The sequence below is a fragment of the Oculina patagonica genome, chromosome 7, assembly GCF_052425735.1.
Source record: "Oculina patagonica isolate OP01 chromosome 7, crgOcupat, whole genome shotgun sequence".
Lineage (NCBI taxonomy): Eukaryota > Metazoa > Cnidaria > Anthozoa > Scleractinia > Oculinidae > Oculina > Oculina patagonica.
The window spans coordinates 17,845,024-17,866,977 of NC_135764.1; the positions used below are offsets into that span (position 1 = coordinate 17,845,024).

Sequence of the window (21,954 nt, forward strand, 5' to 3'; positions counted from 1 at the left end):
GCTGAGCTTCTAAATTTGAATTGTAAGTTATCAACTACAATTCACCTTCTTGAAAACCATACCAAGTACTCTGGGATGCTGACGGAGCCACCTGTAGATGACAATAATAGAAAAAATTCACAAAAAACCTAAAAGAAATTATGCATTGCAAGATCGATTACTGTTTTTGGCTCCTTGTTGGTCTCACTTACTTTCATATAGCCAGGTGTTTTGGCAGCTATGAGTTTTTAATCTAGAATAAATTATTATTATCTCTTTCATAAGTGTAAAAATGGATATGTTTTTGTTTTCAGAAATTCATGACTACAAATAGAGTCAACAACTCAACCTCAGAGTTAAGATACACAGGTTTTAGTTTTTACCAAATGTTGAAACTAATCTTAAGTGGATTAACTAATATTCTCAATTCCAGTATACGTAACAGCAATTGAAGAGCGGCGGGAATAAACAGCCCCTGTACTTTCTGACTAAATCGAACATTATCAAAACAGCTCCAAATTGCACATGCAGGTTTGTTTACGTGTGCTAAACACTGTCCTGTGTTGCATTTGGCTGGTCTTTTCTTCGTTTTTCAGAAATTATGTATGCAAAAAAAAGGCATTTTGCAGGCTAACGTTCTCCCAGTCAGCTAGCAGTCTGAGTTTTCCAACGCATCGCGTGTACATCTTTCCCTGTAGGGTTTTCTAAGCGTCTAAAGAAGGCGAGAAACCATTTAACAAGCTTGTCTTCGACTCGCTGCGCATGTTTTTTTGTTGATTTGAGTAGAGTAGGACTGGATACTGCATTGTGACGTAAGGTCACATGTTAGAGGCGGATAGAGTTTGAAATGAGCGAAAATGGCGCATTTGAAAGTAAAACGAAGAAGTTTATAGTTTTAGCTTGAGTGCGGCTGCCAGGTGGTTGAAGGACATCATTAAGTCTGAATACCAGTAAGTTTACAGCATCGCTCGAAGAACTGAGTGATGTTTTTGCCTTTGTTTTGTACAACAGCGCTGTTAAGCGCTTAGGAAAAAACGTTGCAAACAAGGTAGTTTTGAGCCTGGCCGCATAGAAGGCCTAAAACAAGGGGTTTCTTGCCGGGAACTTCGTCAACGCGAGTTTTGCAAGATCCGCTTGGGTTCTGCCGCGACAAAGTTGCCGAGAAGTGACCTGGTTTTAGACTTTAAAAAATTCTTTATAGGTTTGGCAGGGGACCCCCCCTTGCAAAATTATTTTCTGTGCCTCATTAAATATTCATCAATCAATAAATCAATCAATCGATTCGTGCCTTAGTTTATCTTGTTTTCGCGGGATTTTGTAGATGTGTGATGATGTAAGGAGTGGAGATAGAAGTGAGAGCAAGAACTGAAAGCAAAACTAGTATAACAGTGTGACAACACGAGCAAACGTATTCAATCAACAATCAGTCTTTATTTCACTTTCACCTCGGCAAATTACAGCTAAAGGTAACAGAGTAAAATAGTCTTGCCCGAAACAACAAAAAGCAGCTAACCGCAAGCAGACTGCAGTGAAAGCTAGCCGCTTGAAACGCTAACGTTAACCCTAACCCTTAAACTTGGGTTTAGCTTTTAAACCCTAAATTTGAAATGAAACCCTAGCGTCAGACTCTAACCCTAACCCTTGGGGTTTTGGGTTAAGCTTTTTTCACTAGGGTTAAGCTAAGGGGTTAGGGCTAGGCCTGTAATCCCAAAACTTTAGCTGACTTCATCGTTTTGAGAAACAAAAGGTTTCCTTTGTTTATCGTTTGTAAAAGAAAAGACAAAAGAAGCCGCACGAGCAAAAACCTTGTCTTTTTGCATGTGTAATTTTTCAAAAACGAAACAAAGACCAGTGAAATGCAACACAGGACAGTGTTTAGCACACGTAAACAAACCTGCATGCGCAATTTGGAGCTGTTTCGATAATGTTCAATTTAGTCAGAAAGTACAGGGGCCGTTTATTCCCGCCGCTCTTCAATTGGTGTGCTAAAAGTAATACACACCCTCCCTTGCTCCTTTACATGAACATTTGGTACAATTTGTACAGAGTATGACATTAATTAATTTTAACTCTCATGTGTCCCAACCAACTGACAAAATATTGCATAACATTCAAGTCAGAAACTATTAATTAATGGTCAAGTGTTGTCATGATGGTAATAAAAGCACTCACAGGAGTGCATGTGGTTTCAGCTATATTTGACACAATTAATGGGATAGCATGTCCTGTTTCCCGAAATTAAACACGTGGTAAGACTAAAAAATATTAAAAATGATAATAACAACACACAACAACAACAATGCAAAGACACCTGTATTATGAAATTATGACATTTTTGAGAATCTAAAAGCCAGGCAAATTAATTAAGCATGACCTTCCATGAGCATCCGAACCGGGTAATGAAAGAGCGGTCATTCGATTTGCATCGCAAAGGTATATTATGCAACTCTTGTCGTAATGTCTTATGATCTAAAAGCTATGAGAGAAATACACTTGCAATAGTCTTTCTGTTGAAATATACCACGTTAAAATGAAAGTTTCATTTGTATAGGAAGAATTCTTAAGAAACTGTTCAATCCAGATATGCATGACGGAATGTTGGCCATTGTTGACATTTGCTGTTGTTGTCACGCTGCTTATTGCGACAGCGAACAAGCACCAGCGCAGTTCGCTGGAGCAACTCTAATGTTGGCGAGGAAAGATTTCTTTGACGCTGACTAGCGATTCCGTTATAAACTCCTAAAATTCGCGGGCGCTTGTATTGTTCTCGAGCTATATTTGGCATTTAGCACGTGAACAAATGTTCCTGCTCAAATGATTTTAATTATTATAAATTAATCCATATTTGGTGCAGCGAAACATGCGTTCAATAATTCCATATTCCTTATTTGGCGTGTTCGTACGTGCCTGTGTTTTCACGATGTCAACATGTTTTCACATCGCTCATGAGTTTTCTGAGCGGTTAGTGTAAAACAAAGACTAAAATGCAGATTGAGGGTAAAATGAAGACTGCAGACCGGGAGAAAAATGCAGACAGAGGGTAAAGTAACGAAAGCCTTCCGCCGACTCCAAAGTTTGAAGAAATGTATGTCAGATTACGTTTCGCATGAGCAAACACGTGAATGGACTGGCGGTATTAAAATGTTTATATGCCGACACAAAATGAGTTCAATTTTTTACTTTTAATACGGACTTGACCTTGTGAGAGTTCAAGTCTTCGTCACCAGTAAACTGGATGAAACTGAACGGTTAACAGCCCTTTCAGCTGTTTCAGGCTGTGCCCTTTCGGAAATTATTTTTTTACACACACGAACTCATTGAAACTCAAGTCATTTGTTTATCGCTCCTTGTGTTGCAGCCAGACGTGTCACGAAATGCTCGATCGTCTGCAATTCGCAACGCAAGCAAGCAAGTTAACCACTCGCTATAAACAAAAAAGTGTTGTACCTTTTATTTTTTTATATAGTGTTTTACTACGACGGTTAGCGAAGCAAAGCCATTATTTATAACTTTACTGCGGAAGCGTTTAATCTGCGCCAGTTAAAAATTAACACTTGAAAGAGCTGTTGCGGTGGAGTAATTTGATCACTGAACGTGACCTTGCTGTGTCCGCATGGTATAAAAAAGAATTATTTTTTCTAAATTATCCTTAAACCGTCCAGTTAAATGAGTTAAATCGGGTATTCAAACGTATCAAAAAGTTAATTTGATAGCTTTTGATCAAATTATCTATTTTGTATGACATTTATCACCAGTTCATTTTCATGATAGCTCATGCGAAGCGTTGTCTGGCGTACATTTCTTCGAAATTTGGAGCAGCTAGCCGGCAGGGAAAAATGGCTTTGTGACTCATATTTCGTTACTTTACCCTCGGTCTGTATTTTACCCCTGGTCTGCAGTCTACATTTTACACTGACCGGATTGAAAAACAATAATTCACAAAACATAACTCATTTCTAGAATTCACATTCCCGTAGTTTCTTTTAAAATACACATGGTCGCACTACTTAAAGTATCGTTATTACTAGTTACATTTTACTTACGGTAAGTAAGCTTTCGATACCATGTTTGACAATTATTACAATTTACTTGTTTACATCCAATACTTTTTTTATACATGACAAGCAAGCCTTGCGATGCCTACCACAATTTGCGAAGTACCATTTGAGCTTGCTTATTTATAGCCTGCCATGAAGCTCTGGTCTCAGCTGTCATTTTTTCTGCATGACTGATTACAGTGTTTCCGATATACACGCTTGAAAGTAATAATTATTTATCTAAAAGTGACGCTTTAACAGACAATAAGTCGACAATTATCCATTCCTCAAACAAGTCTCGCTGGCGCATGCCGAAAGACATAAAATTTATCTTGCAAAAAATAAATTTTCATGATGCATCATTAAAACTTTCATAGAGCATTATTTATACCACTCCTATAAAGATCATTTCACCGTTTAAATCACCGATTTACACCAAACAGAACCAGAGACAGCACTGGCACCCGGACCAACTAGTACTTTCAGGTTTAAGTTGTTTTCCCCCCTGCTTTTTCTGTTCTCTTTTGATGTTTTGCTTTGCATGTGGCTGCTTACTATTCTCTTTAGTTTATCAACATTGCTTCTCATTTTATTTCATACAGAGGGGCTGGATAAGTTTTGGGATCATCGGATTTGGCCTTAAAGGGGCAGTGTCACCAACATTTAAGTACAACCTGAAAATCCAAGGAAGATGTTGGTACAAATTGGAAATCCACTAATAAATAGTCTGCTTTGCAGTGAAAAATCAACTAACTAGTAAGGACAGTGGCCTGACCTTGCTAACATTTTACTGCACTTGTCATAATTGTCATGGGTGATGTCATTGTCTGTGGTCAAGGAGCAATACCTCAATATTTTTGAATACCTTATGTCTTTTGTCTTTTCCTTGTTCGCATCTTCACTCTTCCTTCCTGTTAATTCAACCTTATTCTCTTTGCGAAGTTAGCCTAGGCTTTTTTCTTGATATTGTATTACTGTTCTGGTCAAATTTACTTTGCAAAACATTTTGAGGTTTTCCCTGACACTCGCATGATGGTCGCACATGCGATGAATTCTGATTGGCTCCCTGGGTGATTGAATAATCCCCAGCTTTGGACATGACCTACATGTATACGCCTTTTATTGTGCTTATTCTGCTTGTGGAACATTTACCCTGAGCTCAATTAAGCAAGAATGAAAAGTGAAAGTGAAAATTGTTGACTTTTATTGTCCATTCTTTTGTCATCATTAATATGCAGTGTTTACCTCACAAACAGAAACTTTTAATATAAAGGATACCCAACAACAAATTATTTTACATGTTCACCGGCATAGTAACCATCATCCCACATTACTTAAGGTGGCTCGATCGGATTTTTGAGCTACCTCACCGTCCAACTTTGGCTTATTAGTGTACCACTTTTAAGAATCCGACAGAAAATCGATTGTTACAGCTGCACTAGAAAAGGATGAAAGTTTCAGATGAGGTATGTTTTAGCGCAATCGGAGTTGCAATGGCAACGTAAAAGCGTCGTTCCCCATTTTACATATGACCGTATAACTTGCCATCAAGCAATAATTTTGAAAAACCCTTTCAGGATCTTTGACCTGGCATATTTGTCCTAAGTTCTGCAAAATTTGGAGAATTTTTATGAGAGCGTTTTCGAGAAAAATTAAGGCAAAGTTTTTAGCGGTTAAAATTAAACAAAAACACAACAATTACAGCACGGTGTTGATAAATGTGTCCACAGAGCCTGATGTAAATCATTTTTGGTCTTAAATGAATTTATCACCTTCTCATTACATTGAGTGAAAATCTCAGAAAAATCGCTCCATTCGATTTCCGAAATTATTGACTTGAATATAAACGCAATTGGAGTGTTGTTTCGTTCTTTTCACTAATATCGACCCTATATTTAATGAAAGAGTCGCCAATTAAAAAGCCGTCGATAGATTTTTTTTAAACTTCGTCCTCGAGAAGATTAATAAAAATGTAACTTAGTCCCCGAGTTTCAAATTTATTGAAACATTCTAAGTCCGTTAAATTGTAGCCTGAACTTAGGTAAACACGGCACTTATTTTCACCGTTGTGGTTTGTTATTCTAATTATGCATCTCTATTGTTTTGAATCGCCATTCAAATGTAAAATTCAGTGTATCGTCAATTCGTAAAACGCTTGATTGCTTTCCGAAGATTTTTGGGAACCTTGCTGATGTGCGAAGTAGGAATTACAATAACAATGGAAAAAAGGTAAACCCTTGTCACATTTTCACTCATTTAGTGGTATATAATGCCAAAGGTTTGCAAAAGCGTAAAGATGAATTATACCAAATCAACTTGGAATCCAAAAGAGCAAAACATGGTGAACATGAAAACCAGGTATGATTTGTTTAATTAAGTTATAAGTTTACTGTTATTTACTGTTTATACATTCATTCGTTCATTTGAATTCACTGTCGGAACGAAGAAAACTATGTGGGAAACAAAACGGTGAGACAGGAACTCTTTATCCAAATTAACAAAATACATATTAGCTTATAAACCATGGTTCACTTTATTAAACTAGTTCGTTTTCTTTTTCTAATCTCCGCATCACCTAACATGACGAAACAACACTGTGGTGTTTTTTTTTTTCTGGATTCGGTTTTACAATGCAATAAAATATATTCTTGCAATAAGCTTCTAACTAGATTATACACAACTTCTTATTCTTTCAAACAGAGCAACTGATGTTTTCTACTCATTATAATATCTGACTGTATGCTTGCAAGTACTTCTGGCCCTTCATCTGTGGTGTGGTCAGTCAAAATAGGTGGGTTTCATCTTTTTACGTCCTATCTGTTCATAGGTCTCAGGTAAAGCCAACATCGCTAGCAACCTTCTAGAACCACCTTTCTTGGTAATCTCCTCCATTGCCTTTAGATCAAATCCAGCTTGCCCTAATTTCTCCTTCATGCCATCTGAGATCGGTAATCTTTGCAGTGTCGATTTGAGCGACTTTGCTTCTAGTGCGGACTGCATCTTCTGCGCAAATTCCATTCCACTAACTGATGCTTCCACAAGCCTTTCCACAGAAAATTTAAGAGGAGATTTGAACAAAATACTTTGAAGGGATGCAACATCTTCTTGCGCATCATGGGCGGCAAACTTTTCGTGGAAAAGAAACTCGTAGAGAGCAGACAAAGACTTTCCCTCACAGGCTTTCGAAATGCTAGATTTCTTTTTGGTTTTCATTGTGATCAGCTTTAGAGAGTCCAAGAGCAGAACTTGGGAAGAGAGAAATTCATCAAGTAAACTGTTTCTTTTCAGAGCATTTATCAAAACGGGAAAGTCAAAGCGGTCGCCATTATGTGCGATGAGAACCAGGTGATGTTTTTCAGTGTGTTGTTGGATAAAACAACAAAAGTCAGTAACAAAACAAAGGTGACCATCTTGTTTTTTGACCTCACTCTCCGTGGACGTTTGTCTTTCATACTCTTGTTTATTTTGCGTTTTGATTAACTCTGCGTACCCATTAAATTCCTCTTTGGTGAGAGATCCCTTGAGGTCAGTTATTGTTGCCTCCGTTACTGCCTTCTTTTCTGCAGCGGTCTGACGAAATCCTATGCCACTTTCATAGGTGACTCCCTCATGCTTTTCAATTGAAACCGTCTTTTGACTCTTCTTTTTTTGCGAATCTCGCCTTGCCCTTTTGAAGACTCTGCTAGACTTTCTTTTGGCCTCTTTTGCTCTTTTCTTGTCCATTTTTCTCACATAGGATTTGGCAGGACGGGTTTTAACTACGCCCATCTTCTTAGCTGCTTTGGCGACATAGCTATGGCCCTCCTTGAATTGGGCGACTCCGGCTGCTGTTCTATAGTCGCTGCTCTCCGACCCCCCGTAGTGGCGAATTTTTGGAACTTTGGAGCCAATAACGCTATTTACACACTCATTGCGCTGAGAAGACCCAGCAGGAGCCATTTTCTCAGCAGCCTCCATAGACAAGAAGGGTTGCAAAGCATCTTCAATGCAAGCTCGCAGGTCATCGCCATTAAGATCTTTGCCTCCAGGAAGCTCGCTGTGGGTGTAGTTCTCCGGGTCTTTTTGGTAACTACACCAATCCTTGCACTTGTTATGCTCACCAAATGCATGAGAGACTATATTGGATAGGCCTTCTTGCAAAGACTTTGGGTTGCCGTTATTTTGTTTGATGCAGTAGGAGAAACATTTTTGAATATAGCCGATCACTGTTGGGGTGAGCCCTTTGACCTTGCCCTTGGCGGCATACAGTCGGGAACCTAAAGCATGACTCACGTGGTTGATGTCACTCCATTTTTCAATGGGGTAATTCACGAGGGTCTTTAAACGGCTTTCTGTTGTGCTGTCATCGTCACCGACGTATGTTGAATAAGAAACACCACTTGAAACAGCATTTGAAAACAATTCCACGGCAACACTCACCTCCATGCTCTTCGATGAGCCCTGGTGGTTTTTTCGGCAGCTATGGGGTCCAGGCTCCTCTTTCTTCTTCTCCGCTTGATCACAAATCCGGCACATGGTGTTTCGCGTGGCATAACTTATTACTTTACCAGATTTTAGCCCGATCGCTGTACCCGCACCAGAAGAGGAATCATGACTGCGACCTCGTTTCCTCCAGCCCATGTCGTAGGAAACGCCAACTTTCACAATCTTTCCTTCACCACTCTTTTCAGAACTTGACTGCTTTTTTTCTTCTTCAGTAAAAAACTCACAGGATTCTTTTGCAACAGTTTCTATTGCCGATCCACTCTCTCTTTCCCTGGTTTTGAAGTTACGTGACGTTAGTGTGGGGAGTCCCATTGTTGATAGGAGCCCTGTATAGTGTGAATGGCCTAGCCCTGAGTGTATTGCCCCTAGACCAGACAGAGAATTTATATCAATGGTAGGAGGCCCTCGTTTCCCAGTGCGATGGTGCTCTGCTGGACGTTTGGTGTTGATTTTAAGACAATGGCGGCACTTCACTTTTATGACTGCGTGGATATCTTCACAAATGTTACTCAAGTCAAGAGGTCCTTTCTTACAGTGCTGGCACTCACGCAGAGATGTCGTCAATTTGTCAATGTTTACCGCAAAGGTTTGTTTGGCATTCTTAACCTTTTTATAGGGCAAACTTGATCGAAGTGTTGGCCCCTCGGGAGTATGCACGGCGAAAGCGTTTGTTTGCGATGCTTTTTGAGCTTCACTACTCCAACGTTCTCTTCTCATAGCAACACACTGCTGCTGCCGTAGCCTCCTTGTTTTTTTCCTTTCCACTTTTTGGGTAGATTCCGGATTTTGACGAGTATTCTGCAGAAACGGATTTAGAATAACGCAAGCTGATGCTAAAGCAGCCAAAATTATTTATATAGAACTAACCTAAAATTAATAAATATAAAAAAAAAAGAAATATACATAATTTCACAGTGATAAGTTTATCTTAACTAACTTCATTATGTGAATCATACCTGGTTTTCATGTTCACCATGTTTTGCTCTTTTGGACTCCAAGTTTATGTTTAGTAATTCGGCCTTGCGCTTTCGCGCACTACCAACTTTCAGCATTTTACCACCAAATGAGTGAAAACGTGACAAGGGTTTACCTTTTTTCCATTGTTATTGTAATTCCTATTTCGCACATCAGCAAGGTTCCCGAAAATCTTCGGAAAGCAATCAAGCGTTTTATGAATTGACGATACACTGAATTTTACATTTGAATGGCGATTCAAAACAATAGAGATGCATAATTAGAATAACAAACCACAACGGTGAAAATAAGTGCTGTGTTTACCTAAGTTCAGGCTACAATTTAACGGATTTAGAATGTTTCAATAAATTTGAAACTCGGGGACTAAGTTACATTTTTATTTATCTCGTCGAGGACGAAGTTTAAAAAAAATCTATCGACGGCTTTTTAATTGGCTACTCTTCCATTACACTCCTTCTTATAAAAGCGTGAACACTAAAAAATATGTTGGAATGTTTGTGTTTAGCCAATCACATGGAGAACTCAGACCGAAACCACAAACAGTAAATGGGTTTCCATCGGTCACGGAGCAACTTTAGTTCTTTTTGTTTCAGGATACACGCTCTGTCGAGTGTATTCTTTCGATCGAGGCCACACCAGAATGTTTCAGGGATTTTGAAAGAAAAAAGGAGGTTCCGCGAGTGACGGTCGTGTGAGTATTGAGACAAAGATGTAAGAACGATTAAACACAAATTGTGAGCATGATTGTAAATCTTTCGGTAGAAAGGATCGATTTATTTCGGCAACGATTTCAACCCTTAGGCATAGAGGTTCCGTGATCGTAAGACTGCAAACTGCAAAGGCTCCAGAGTATTCAAAATGTTGGCGTGATTGGTGCAAACACCTCATCGCTCAATCGTGATTTTCGCTTTCCTTTCCGCTATCGTTTCGTGTTATCGAAGAAACAAACCTTCCTTCTATCAGTGTTTAGGTCTCTAAATAGTTGGGGTGAGATAAAAACCGGTGCAAGCTACCTCAGTACAATTGTAACATGCCATCAGGCGAACGGTAACTGAGAAGAATTCGTACATTGAAATTGGCGGCCTGGGGCATCGTAGCGTGGGCGCATCGGTTTCATTTCTATAAAAAAAAATCATTCAAACCTATTCTTCAGTGGAGAGTGAATGTTCTCAAAAAGGAAGGAATAAATTAGTGTGTTACTTGTAATTGGAGCGAAACGAGAACCAAATATTGTTCCGTGACCGATGGAAACCCATGTGGCTGCGGTCTGAAGTTCTCGATGTGATTGGTTAAAAGACAAAGAACATTCCAGACATATTTTAAGTGTTCACGTTTAATAAGAAGCGGTGTAAATATAGGGTCGAAATTAGTGAAAAGAACGAAACACTCCAATTGCGTTTATATTCAAGTCAATAATTTCGGAAATCGAATGGAGCGATTTTTCTGAGATTTTCACTCAATGTAATGAGAAGGTGATAAATTCATTTAAGACCAAAAATGATTTACATCAGGCTCTGTGGACACATTTATCAACACCGTGCTGTAATTGTTGTGTTTTTGTTTAATTTTAACCGCTAAAAACTTTGCCTTAATTTTTCTCGAAAACGCTCTCATAAAAATTCACCAAAATTAATGCTTGATGGCAAGTTATACGGTCATATGTAAAATGGGGGACGACGCTTTTACGTTTCCATGGCAACTCCGATTGCGCTAAAACATACCTCATCTGAAACTTTCATCCTTTTCTAGTGCAGCTGTAACAATCAATTTTCTGTCGGATTCTTAAAAGTGGTACACTAATAAGCCAAAGTTGGACGGTGAGGTAGCTCAAAAATCCGATCGAGCGACCTTAAGAATATTTCAGAAAATATCAACAAGGGATTAATGACCATTTCATCTAGGGAAAAAGTATTTGACACAGCCATGACCCCTTACAACCATAAAGACCTGAAGCAAAGCAGACAGTGAAAAACCACAGATGCAAATACTGCATGTACAATCTGTGTATGCAATATTTACTTATTTCTGAGCTATGCTTAACTTACCAGTTGTTTGCTTTGTCACCTGCCAGCCTGGTACAATGAATACGAGACTGTTGTCCAGCACCAATGCCAATTACCTGCAAACATCATCAACATATCATTCTACCCATAAAATTTGGCAATTTTTCATAAAAATATACTGGCTTCAACAGTGTGCAAGTCAGGTTACACAAATCACTCCACATACATATGCTGTTTTTATATGCTAATGAGCCATATACTGTAATACCAAAAAATTTCAGTTAACTTATAAGCCCTGGGCTTACACAACTTCGTAAGGGGATTTGGATGGCTTACAAGTGGAGGGGCTTATAATTATCTGGTAGTGTTGACCTAAATATGTTTTAATAATAATAATAATAATAATAATAATAATAATAATAAACATTTTTATAGCGCCTATCCAGGTCTGCTCTAGGCGCTATACAAATCTTTTTAAGTTATAAAGGCATGATAAAGCAATAGTTAGCCCTGTTCAGTACTGTCATCTGGCAAAGGAGGCTTATAATCAGATGTATTTTTTTGTTTCCAAGTAGATGGGACTATTCTTTGGGGGAGGTGGGGGGGGGGGGGAAAGGGCTTATAACTAAAAAAAATAGTATTCTTATGCTTGTGTACCATTGAACAATACACACGAGTGGTCAGTGAAACCTCAAAGAAATTACTTTACTTGTTATACAGAAAATAAATATAAACAGGAAGTGTTCCTCCTTCCTTTAACACTTTCAACATGTTTAACTCCTTTTGCTATAAACCTTAATCGAAACAAAGCTGACATTAAGTTCCAAACAAAAAAACGGACAAATTTGTAGTCTGGTTCAAAGTATGCAGAATTTAGTCATTTCAGAAGACGGGAAAGAAATTTGCCAAGAGTTAAAGAACACATGCAACAAAAGTTGTTTGGCATCGTGGTTTGCTAAAGCTCCCCATTGGATTGCAGGCGCGGAATTGTGTTACAGTCAAGGTTAATCGTTTTTCTTACGAGATTTTGATTACAAAATAAACAATTTTTATCCAAAATTGCAAAACAAATCAAGGCATATAATGTACAAATTGTAGCCCCGTTGTCTGTTTCGTTTTTTACATGTTGGTAAATGCTTGAATTTTAACCTAACTTTCAAATGTAAATTTTCTCCAAACTTATGATTTGTCGCATAAGCAGTGTTTGTAAAAAAATGGCTGGTTACATGAATTCACTGTAATGAAGCAACACTGTGTAAACTGTTTTAATTACTAGCTAGAGCATGCAGAAGCATTCTTTGAGTTCAGCAATGTTCATGTTTATCATTTTCTCCTGCCTCATTCATGATATTACATTTTAAACATCAGTTATTTTTCATTTTAAGAATTTGTGGCTTGTGTTAGTCCACTTTTTGGTTTTGTAACATTTTCCTTGAGTTCTGCTTGGTCATTAGTTTATTTAACTTCAATGGTGAAGAGAAATTAATATCCTTAAAATCTTGTGTGTTTAACAGAGCATCTGTCATCTTCAGTTGAATGGTTTACAAAGCACAGTGAGTTGAATAATAAGTAGAAAAAATGCTAATTAAGACAAGTAGTAACAACAGAACGTGAAAATGTGTGAATTAGAAGGATAATTTTAGATTTACATGGTGTAATTGCTGATTGAGGCAAGGTAGTTCCCTTTGAATATGGATAGCCTCCTTTATCTTAAGTTGAAAGCTGGTAGAGGCGTGATCTAAAATATGAAAGCAATCTATTGAACACAAGGAGCGACAGCGTTCAGAATTCTGAAGGTGTTTGAAAATGTGGGAGGCCTTATCACTGGCTAAGTGCTCACGCATGCGTGTGGCAAAATGTCGGGTGGTTTCGCCGACATAACAGGCATTACAGCCCGCACATGCAAACTTGTAAACCACACACGAACGGAGACCGCCAGGGATAGGGTCTTTCATTCCAAAAAGATTACCGATCTTAAAAGAAGAAAAAACTAGTTTGATATCTAAATCATTACAATATCGCTTAATTAAGTGTCTAATCTTTTTCTGAGTGACGACAGAAAAATAGCCTATGTACGGCAGCTTAAAGTAAAATGTGGGCAAAGTAGTAGGGAGGGAGCCCCGGGGACAATGGTTGCTATGGATACCAGTGATGTAACGGTTAACTACTTTTTCAATTAAATGGGCAGGGAAAAGGTTCTTTTTTAGAATTTCAGTAAGCTTGGTTATGTCCTCGTGTAACCCCAACCAGGTGTTATTGATCTTGTAGGCCCGGTCGACAAGAGTTCAATCAGCAATTACACCATGTAAATCTAAAATTATCCTTCTAATTCACACATTTTCACGTTCTGTTGTTACTACTTGTCTTAATTAGCATTTTTTCTACTTATTATTCAACTCACTGTGCTTTGTAAACCATTCAACTGAAGATGACAGATGCTCTGTTGAAACATGTCTTTGAAACTTAAAAAAATTGTCGTTTTTCTTAAAATCTTTACGTGTCTGCTGTTCTCAAGACCTTGTGTGTTTAAAAAATAAAATATTAACAGTTCGATTTTGATTCTAAACAATATAATAATAAGGTGAGAAAATCATTTTCTTAAGAAAAAAAATAACATGAAAAAAAAACTACCTGACCATCCTTAGCATAACACACTGAATTAGACTGAGTGTACTTCAACGCAATGCTTGCCACTATCAAGTCACGCAAGGCACTCTTTGGTAACTAAAAAAGAAACGTGTCATACATAAATGTTTGAAAACACAGACAAAGTGCAAACTACGTGTGCATTTTAAAAAACTTAGTCATTGCATTGGTGCAAGGATGTCAGCAAACAAGATTGATTAAAGGAAGGAACACTTATGAAAATGAGGACGGGGAAAATCTTCCATTGGTTGCATCTTACCTGCAAACATCACATTCTACCTATTAAAGTCAATTTCACCTATGATGGAAAGGTAACAACTACGACTACAATGAAACCCATTTTATTTTCAAGGGCACATATTACGATCAGGTTGATGGTGTAGCCATGGGTTCCCCCCTAGCCCCCGTTCTTGCTAATCTTTTCATGGGTGACCACGAGAAGATCTGGTTGGAACAGTATAGGGATTTCCAGGTATTATTCTACCGTCGTTATGTGGACGACACTTTTTGCCTTTTCAACTCGGAAATGGATGCTGACCTTTTCTTCAATTTCATTAACAATCAACATTCTAATATTCATTTCACTATGGAGAGGGAGAGTAACCAGCTTCTTCCTTTTCTTGATGTGCTATTAAACAACAAATCCCCACAATTCCCTGTCACCTCCGTATACCGCAAAAGGCCTTAAAAGGGCTTGCTTACCAATTTTTTAAGCTTTACACCCCTTTGCTACAAAATGGGGCTGGTTAAAACGCTCATTGACAGGACCTTTAAGATCAACAACACGTGGTTGGGTTTTCACAATGACATTCAGAATTTATTTTATATTTTGCGTAAGAATCTCTATCCCGAGCATGTATTAGACATGTTACTCCACCGTTATGTCACAAGAGCAGTAGTAGGGAACGACACACGACCTTCAACAGGTGTAGAGCAACAGGAGTTGCCCAAGCACTATTTCAAGATCCCCTACATCGGGCATTTTTCGGGTGTTGCACAACAAAGGGTACGCAAGCTAATCGATCGATTCTGTAAACCCATTGACATCAAATTTGTTTATTCTACTTTTAAAATTAAGAACTTGTTCAACGTGAAAGATCCTCTCCCTGACAGGCTCCGTACGCGCATCGTGTACAAAAATTAATTTTCTTGTGCAAGCTGTAATGCTTGTTACGTTGGCGAAACAAGCCGACATTTCTCCACGCACGTGCACGAGCACTTGTCATCGGACAGAAACTCTCACGTTTATAAGCATTTGCAGGCTTCAGAGTCATGCCGTACCTCTTGTAACTTAGACTGCTTCAAGGTCTTAGACTCTGCGCCTACTAAGTACCAGGTTAAGCTTAAGGAGTCTATGTACATCAAGTGGGAAAAGCCGAACCTTAATCAACAGGTCAAACACATCAATTTGACGCTTTCCCTATAGCTGCACGCGCGCGCGCTTCTTTTTAATTCCGTTAACTTCGAAATTTATCTAGCGTATTGCTTTTCAACGCAATGTAACGTATGATTTGTAACAGGCACGTTTTAAATCACTGTAAACTTTCATAACCGTCACACTGACGATGACAGATGTACCGTCGAAACATGTTTGTGAAAATTAAAAAAGTCGTATTATTTTTGAAAAAAACTCTACAGTAACATGTACATATTAAGTGAATCTGACTTGAGATAGAAAGTTGAAAGATAGATACACTTATTCTTGGTTGTGGTTAACATGCGAATAAAAAAAGATCAAATAATAAAACGATGCGATATTCAATGTCTTTGATCGCATGACCAACTGTTTTAGTTCGCGATTGTAATCGCCGTGTTCAATTAATTTGTATACATGTACACAAACTGTTTTAAAGTGGTTACCTCTCAGTTGATCGATCGTAGGTTGTTTCATTTCTTGTAGTAACAAGAGCTCTTAGAGCACAACTGCGCTGGTCTCGTGAGCATAGGGGAGCCATGTCAGGGGAACATGCGCCGCCCCCTTATCCCCACCTGCGTCGACATGTGCGACTGAAAAGGAGGAAACACCGCGGACATCCAGTGACAGTTCCACCGAAAATCGCTAGCGCCAATCCCACGAGAGGAAACAGCACCAGCGAAAACAAGGGAGAAACAGAACACAGACCGGGACGGGGAACCCCGGACGCACAGAAGCAACCCAAACGACACACAAGACCGAACCGAGCGGCGACCGACAGACCCGCACAAGCCACAAGAGGAAAGACGACAGCAAGCCAAACGGAGGCCGAGGAGGCGGGAGGGAGGGGACAAAAGCGCGCCCCCCCCCAGCAAGAAAAAACGAACAGGGGCGAAAGGGCCGCGGCGAGAAGCGAGGGGAAAAAAAAACAAAAGGAAAAAAAAAAAAAAAAAAAAAAAAAATCCACCCGACAGCAAAAAGCCGCCAAAGGACCCCCCCCTACCCCCCCCCCAGGTCGCCCTAAAAAAACAGCCGCCGAACCCCGGGCGCCACGCCCAAACAACGCACCCAGAACAGCCCCCAGCACCCCACCCCACCCAGGACAGCCCCGCACGCAGCGGGACAGACAGCCAACACCCGCCCCCCCCCAGGGCGGCGGGCAGGAGGGAAGGCGGGGAGGGGGGGCAGCAATCCACGGGTGCGGAGGGGGAGCAGCGGAGCCGAGCCGAGGAGACTGGGGGAGGGGGGGCCGAGAGAGGCGGTGCGAGCGGACCCGCGGGGGGGGGAGTGGGAGAAAAAAAAAGGGGGGGGGAGCGGTAAAACCGCGCAGAGCAAGAACTGCGCAGCGCAGTTAATAAAATTATTGCTGAACACAGTATAGTTGCTGATGAGACCACTTCATTCAATGCATACAACTGTTTCAAACATCGAAACATTTCAGCACAAAGAGACGGCGTCGCTTCGCATTCCACAAACCGATGCAAAGATCTATCGTTGGCCTGTTTTATTTCTTGAGGTAATGAAATAATTTATAGCTGAACACAATTGCTGATGAGACCACTTCATTCATGCGAACAACTGTTTTCAAACATCGAAACATTTCAGGACAGAGACGGCGTCGCTATGCATTCCACTCTGTAAAGACGTCAGGTAATTACATTGTTTACAACGCTGCAGAGAATCTTTTTTCCGGCAGCAGAAAGGAAGGAGTTTACCTATATAAACTGCACATTACATGAAGAAACAGGAGAGACGATTCCCGCTTAAAGAAACGGTCAAGTATAAAACGTTCAGGTCTCATTACAGGCGGAAAACTAAACATGTTTTTCAAAGTTGACCAATTAGATTAAAACGTCTCATATGTCCGAGATCACGTTTCAGTTTGTGTTGTCACGAAAATCCAACCGAGTGAAAGCATACAGAATTTTCATTTTTCATGTCTTTGAAAACAAACATTTTCTTTATACCAAGGATTTCTGCTATCCAGGATTATACTCACACTAACAAACCAATTTAATTTTTCGGAGCAGATTTACTAAGATCAGACTTTCAAGGAGCAAATGCAAGAAACTGCAGACAGTAGCCTGCGAGCAGGCTCTCCATTTGGGGGCAACGTGTATATTGAACTCTTCGAGTGCCGAAGGCGCGATCCCACGAGTGCGTCGCTTCGCTCGCCCAGCGGCTCGCTTCCCTCGCCAACTGGCGCTCGAGCAGTTCAATATTCCCTTGCCCCCGAATAGAGAGCCTGCTCGCAGGCTATGCAGACAGCGGCAGACTTTGTGTGGTGGACATCGCCCGCAAAATATGGACGTAAATGGAATATTACTAAAAGCTGCTGATATTTATAAATGAAGCAAGAAACTTAAGAATGAGTGACATAACCTGTTTACAAGGGCAATGAAACCTGTAGTGTATTGAGCCAGTGGCTAAGCGTGCGCACTTATGCGCAGTCTGTTACCATGTGCTTTCGAATAGAACCAAATACATGACAGTGGCGACGAGGATTAAGTCGTAGGAAAACATCGAAAATATGACCGCTATCGGGAAGATAGAGAGTTTTGATGAGACACAAGAGAAATGGGAAACTTACGCGGAACGTGTAGAACAGTTTTTCTTAGCAAACAACATAGATGAAGACCGCCAAGTGCCAACCTTGTTAAGCTTGATCGGGAGCAAAACATACACATTGTTGAGGGACCTTCTTTCACCGGAAAAACCAGCCACGAAGAGCTTCCAAGAGATCGTCACGACTCTTCAGCAACACTTGAGTCCTAAACCATTGCAAATAGCAGAACGCTTTCGTTTTTACAAACAAAATCAGCGAGAAAGAGAAACCGTTTTGGCCTACGTAGCAGAACTGAACACTAGCGACTCACTGCAACTTTGGCGTAAACCTTAATGAAGGTTTACGGGATAAATTGGTCTGTGGTCTTCAAAATATGCAGATACAGAGGCGGTTGCTTTCAGAAGCAAAACTGAAATATTCCAAGGCTTTGGAGATAGCCGTAGCGATGGAAACTGCTGTTCGTGATGCTTCGGAATTGCACAGTGAGCTGCACGCAGAACCTCCAGTTGACAAGATCTCAGATAACAGCAAGCCACCGCCGCCACTGCCGCCGCCGAACCCCACAACTAAAGTTTGCTATCGATGCGGAGGAGACTCACACGCATCGCACAATTGCAGATTCAAGGACCAGACATGTTATCATTGTGGAAAGGTGGGCCATATTTCCAGAGTTTGTAACTCGAGACGACAAGGTAAGCCAAAGCAACCACCCAAAACACCACAAAACACTCAAGTCCATACTGTTCAGTACAGTGAAAGTGATGAATTTGAAGATGTGTTAGGAAGCATGAAGATACACAATGTGAGCAAACCGAGCAGTAATGCAATCTGGGTAGATCTGAAAGTAGAAGGGAAACCGTTGAAAATGGAACTGGACACAGGCTCGGCCGTGTCGATCATTCCACATGATTTGTACATTGAGAAATTTAACAACAAACCTTTGCATAAAACTGAACTAATGTTGAAAACCTACACGGGGGAAAACATTGTTCCATCGAGTGGAGCCATTGGGCAACGCCCATTGTACCTGTCCCAAAGAAAGATGGGTCTGTCAGAATTTGTGGTGATTACAAAGGCACAGTGAACCCAGAACTACAAGCTGAGCAGTATCCTTTACCCCGCATTGAAGATATCTTTGCAAAGCTTAGTGGTGGGCAGAAATTCTCGAAGATTGACCTTCGTCAGGCATACCACCAACTAGAGATGGAAGAAGTTTCCAAGAAATACCTCACCATCAACACACACATGGGTTTGTTTCAGTACAACAGACTGGTGTTTGGCATCACATCAGCACCTGCTATCTGGCAGCGCACCATTGATCAAGTGCTGGAAGGAACATCCGCGGAAAAGCATCCCTGTGGTCACTGCAGCTCGACTGCAATGTTATGCCTTGTTCCTGACGGGCTATGATTACACCATTGAATACAAGAACACTAAAGTTCACGGTAATGCCGATGGTCTTTCCCGCCTACCACTCGTAAATGAATCCAGAGATGAGGAAGTTGTCGACCCAGTGGGTGTAATGATCATATCATCCTGCTTGATGATATGATCATTACTGGCAAGGATGATGAAGAACACCTGGCTAACTTAGAAGAAGTTCTGCGACGGCTTCAGCTTCATGGGTTGAGAGCAAACAAGGCAAAAAATGATGAAAGACGGTACCGAGCGACCCATAGCTTTTGCTTCAAGGACACTCACCAAAACTGAGCAAAAGTATGCACAGATTGACAAAGAAGCCTTGTCAATAATCTGGGGGGTAAAGAAGTTCCATATGTATTTGTTTGGCCGCTCTTTCACATTGTACACAGATCATCAGCCCTTAACGTCAATCTTTCATCCGCGGAAAAGCATCCCTGTGGTCACTGCAGCTCGACTGCAATGTTATGCCTTGTTCCTGACGGGCTATGATTACACCATTGAATACAAGAACACTAAAGTTCACAGTAATGCCGATGGTCTTTCCCGCCTACCACTCGTAAATGAATCCAGAGATGAGGAAGTTGTCCACCCAGTGGGTGTATTTAATTTGATGCAGTTTGATCCACTGCCAGTCACAGTGGATAACGTTAGGCGAAAAAACACAGTGAGATCCTGTTTTGGCTCAAGTGTATGAGATGACCAGTAAAGGTTGGCCACACAACCCTGATCCTGCACTCAACCCCTATTTTGTTTGCAAAGATGAGATCACATTACAATCAGGCTGTCTGATGTGGGGGATAAGAGTCGTAGTACCTCCAAAGTTGCGCCCTCAAGTTCTCGAGGAACTTCATCAGGGACATATGGGGGTCGTGAAGATGAAGGCCCTAGTCGGAAGTTACATCTGGTGGCCTGGAATCGACAAGGAAATTGAACTGACTGTTAAGTCCTGCCCAGGTTGCCAACTAACACAGAGAGAGCCCAGTACAGTACTGGTACACCCATGGGAATGGCCTTCGTCCCCCTGGCAACGAATTCACATTGATTTTGCAGGTCCGTTCCTCAACAGCATGTTCTTGGTGGTAGTAGATGCACATTCAAGATGGCTAGAGATAGAGAGAATGACTAGTACAACCTCAGAGAAGACCATTGAAGTCCTTCAGAAGTTTTTTGCCAGATATGGAATACCAGCCCAGTTGGTAAGCGATAAGGGGTCGCAATTTACATCAGAAGAGTTTCAGCAATTCCTTAAGAGAAACGGAATCAAACACATCACTTCAGCACCTTACCACCCTGCCACCAATGGGCTGGCAGAACGCGGTGTGGGGAGCTTCAAAAGTGCCATGAAGAGCGAAACTGAAGTGAAATCCTTGAACCTTAAGTTGGCAAGATTTTTGCTGGCTTATCGGAACACTCCCCACTCAACCACTGGAGAGCCACCATCCCAGTTAAAAACCAGAGAGTAATAGCACAAAATTACAATGGAAAATCAAAGTGGGTACCAGGTATTGTGCGTGCACAATTAGGACCCCTGTCTTATGAAGTGGAGATTGGGCCTCACTTAGTTGGGTGTCGACACTTAGTTTGGCGTCAAAGATTCCAATGTTCCTGTTGCAGACAACCATACACCAGTTATCCAGCCATTGCTTTTCCCGCCCCCAGTAGAGTACCATGGTGACCAAGTAGCTGAGCCTCCTGAGCAGACAGAAGCCATCCCACGAGAGACAGGTTTTCAGCCATCCAATTCAGCGGCTAAACCTTCAGTTAGCAGGCCATGGAGCCAGATTGAACTTGTTCCTGCTAGAAGATACCCTACCAGGGAGAGGAAGCCCCCAGCCCGACTGGACCTTTGAACATTGAACTGCCCATTTCTAGGGCTTTGACTTTATTTGTAGAATAGCATGTTGCGTTGGAATTTTTTTTTCCCTGGAAACTTTTGGGGTACAAGACTAGCTTAAGGGGGAGGAGTTGTAGTGTATTGAGCCAGCGGCTATGAGCATGCGCACTTATGCGCATTCTGTTACCATGTGCTTTCGAATAGAACCAAATACATGACAGAACCAGATTAAACACTTGGTGAATAATGGCACATGGCGATGCTCACTTCTGGATGTTAAGGTGAGAAGAGGAGCAGATGTTGGCAGTGACAATCACCTTGTCACGGCAGACAACTTCGTTGAAAGAGCAATCAGCGAAGAATGCCTTCATCGCTCAACTCAGAAATCGATTCCAATCCTTGGCGGTTCTGTCTGATGAGCCCAAACCAGATGAAGTCAACAATATATGGAATTCACTCAATCACTTTCATAGAGAGCAGCAATGCATGTCTAGGTTATAAGAAGGCAGTAAAGAAAAAGAAGTGGATAAAGCCAGCAACCTTTAGAGGACAGATGAAAACTGAAGAACAAATTACTTGACACCAAATCAGAA

General features: G+C 40.8%; 2 protein-coding genes across 2 annotated transcripts in view; both read right to left on the minus strand.

Annotated features, from left to right (window-relative positions):
- Positions 1–21,954, minus strand: part of LOC144661462 (bifunctional purine biosynthesis protein ATIC-like) — a 97,621-nt gene that overhangs the window by 18,446 nt on the left and 57,221 nt on the right. Inside the window, exons 12-14 of the mRNA XM_078522238.1 lie at positions 14,111–14,203; positions 11,522–11,595; positions 46–91 (exon numbers count right to left, since the gene is read on the minus strand). Of these exons, the coding sequence (XP_078378364.1) occupies positions 46–91; positions 11,522–11,595; positions 14,111–14,203 (213 nt within the window). The remainder of the gene's footprint in view (positions 1–45; positions 92–11,521; positions 11,596–14,110; positions 14,204–21,954) is intronic.
- On the minus strand, positions 6,795–9,218 carry LOC144660943 (uncharacterized). Its single transcript, XM_078521663.1, has one exon. The coding sequence runs from the start codon at positions 9,216–9,218 to the stop codon at positions 6,795–6,797; it is 2,424 nt and encodes an 807-aa protein (XP_078377789.1).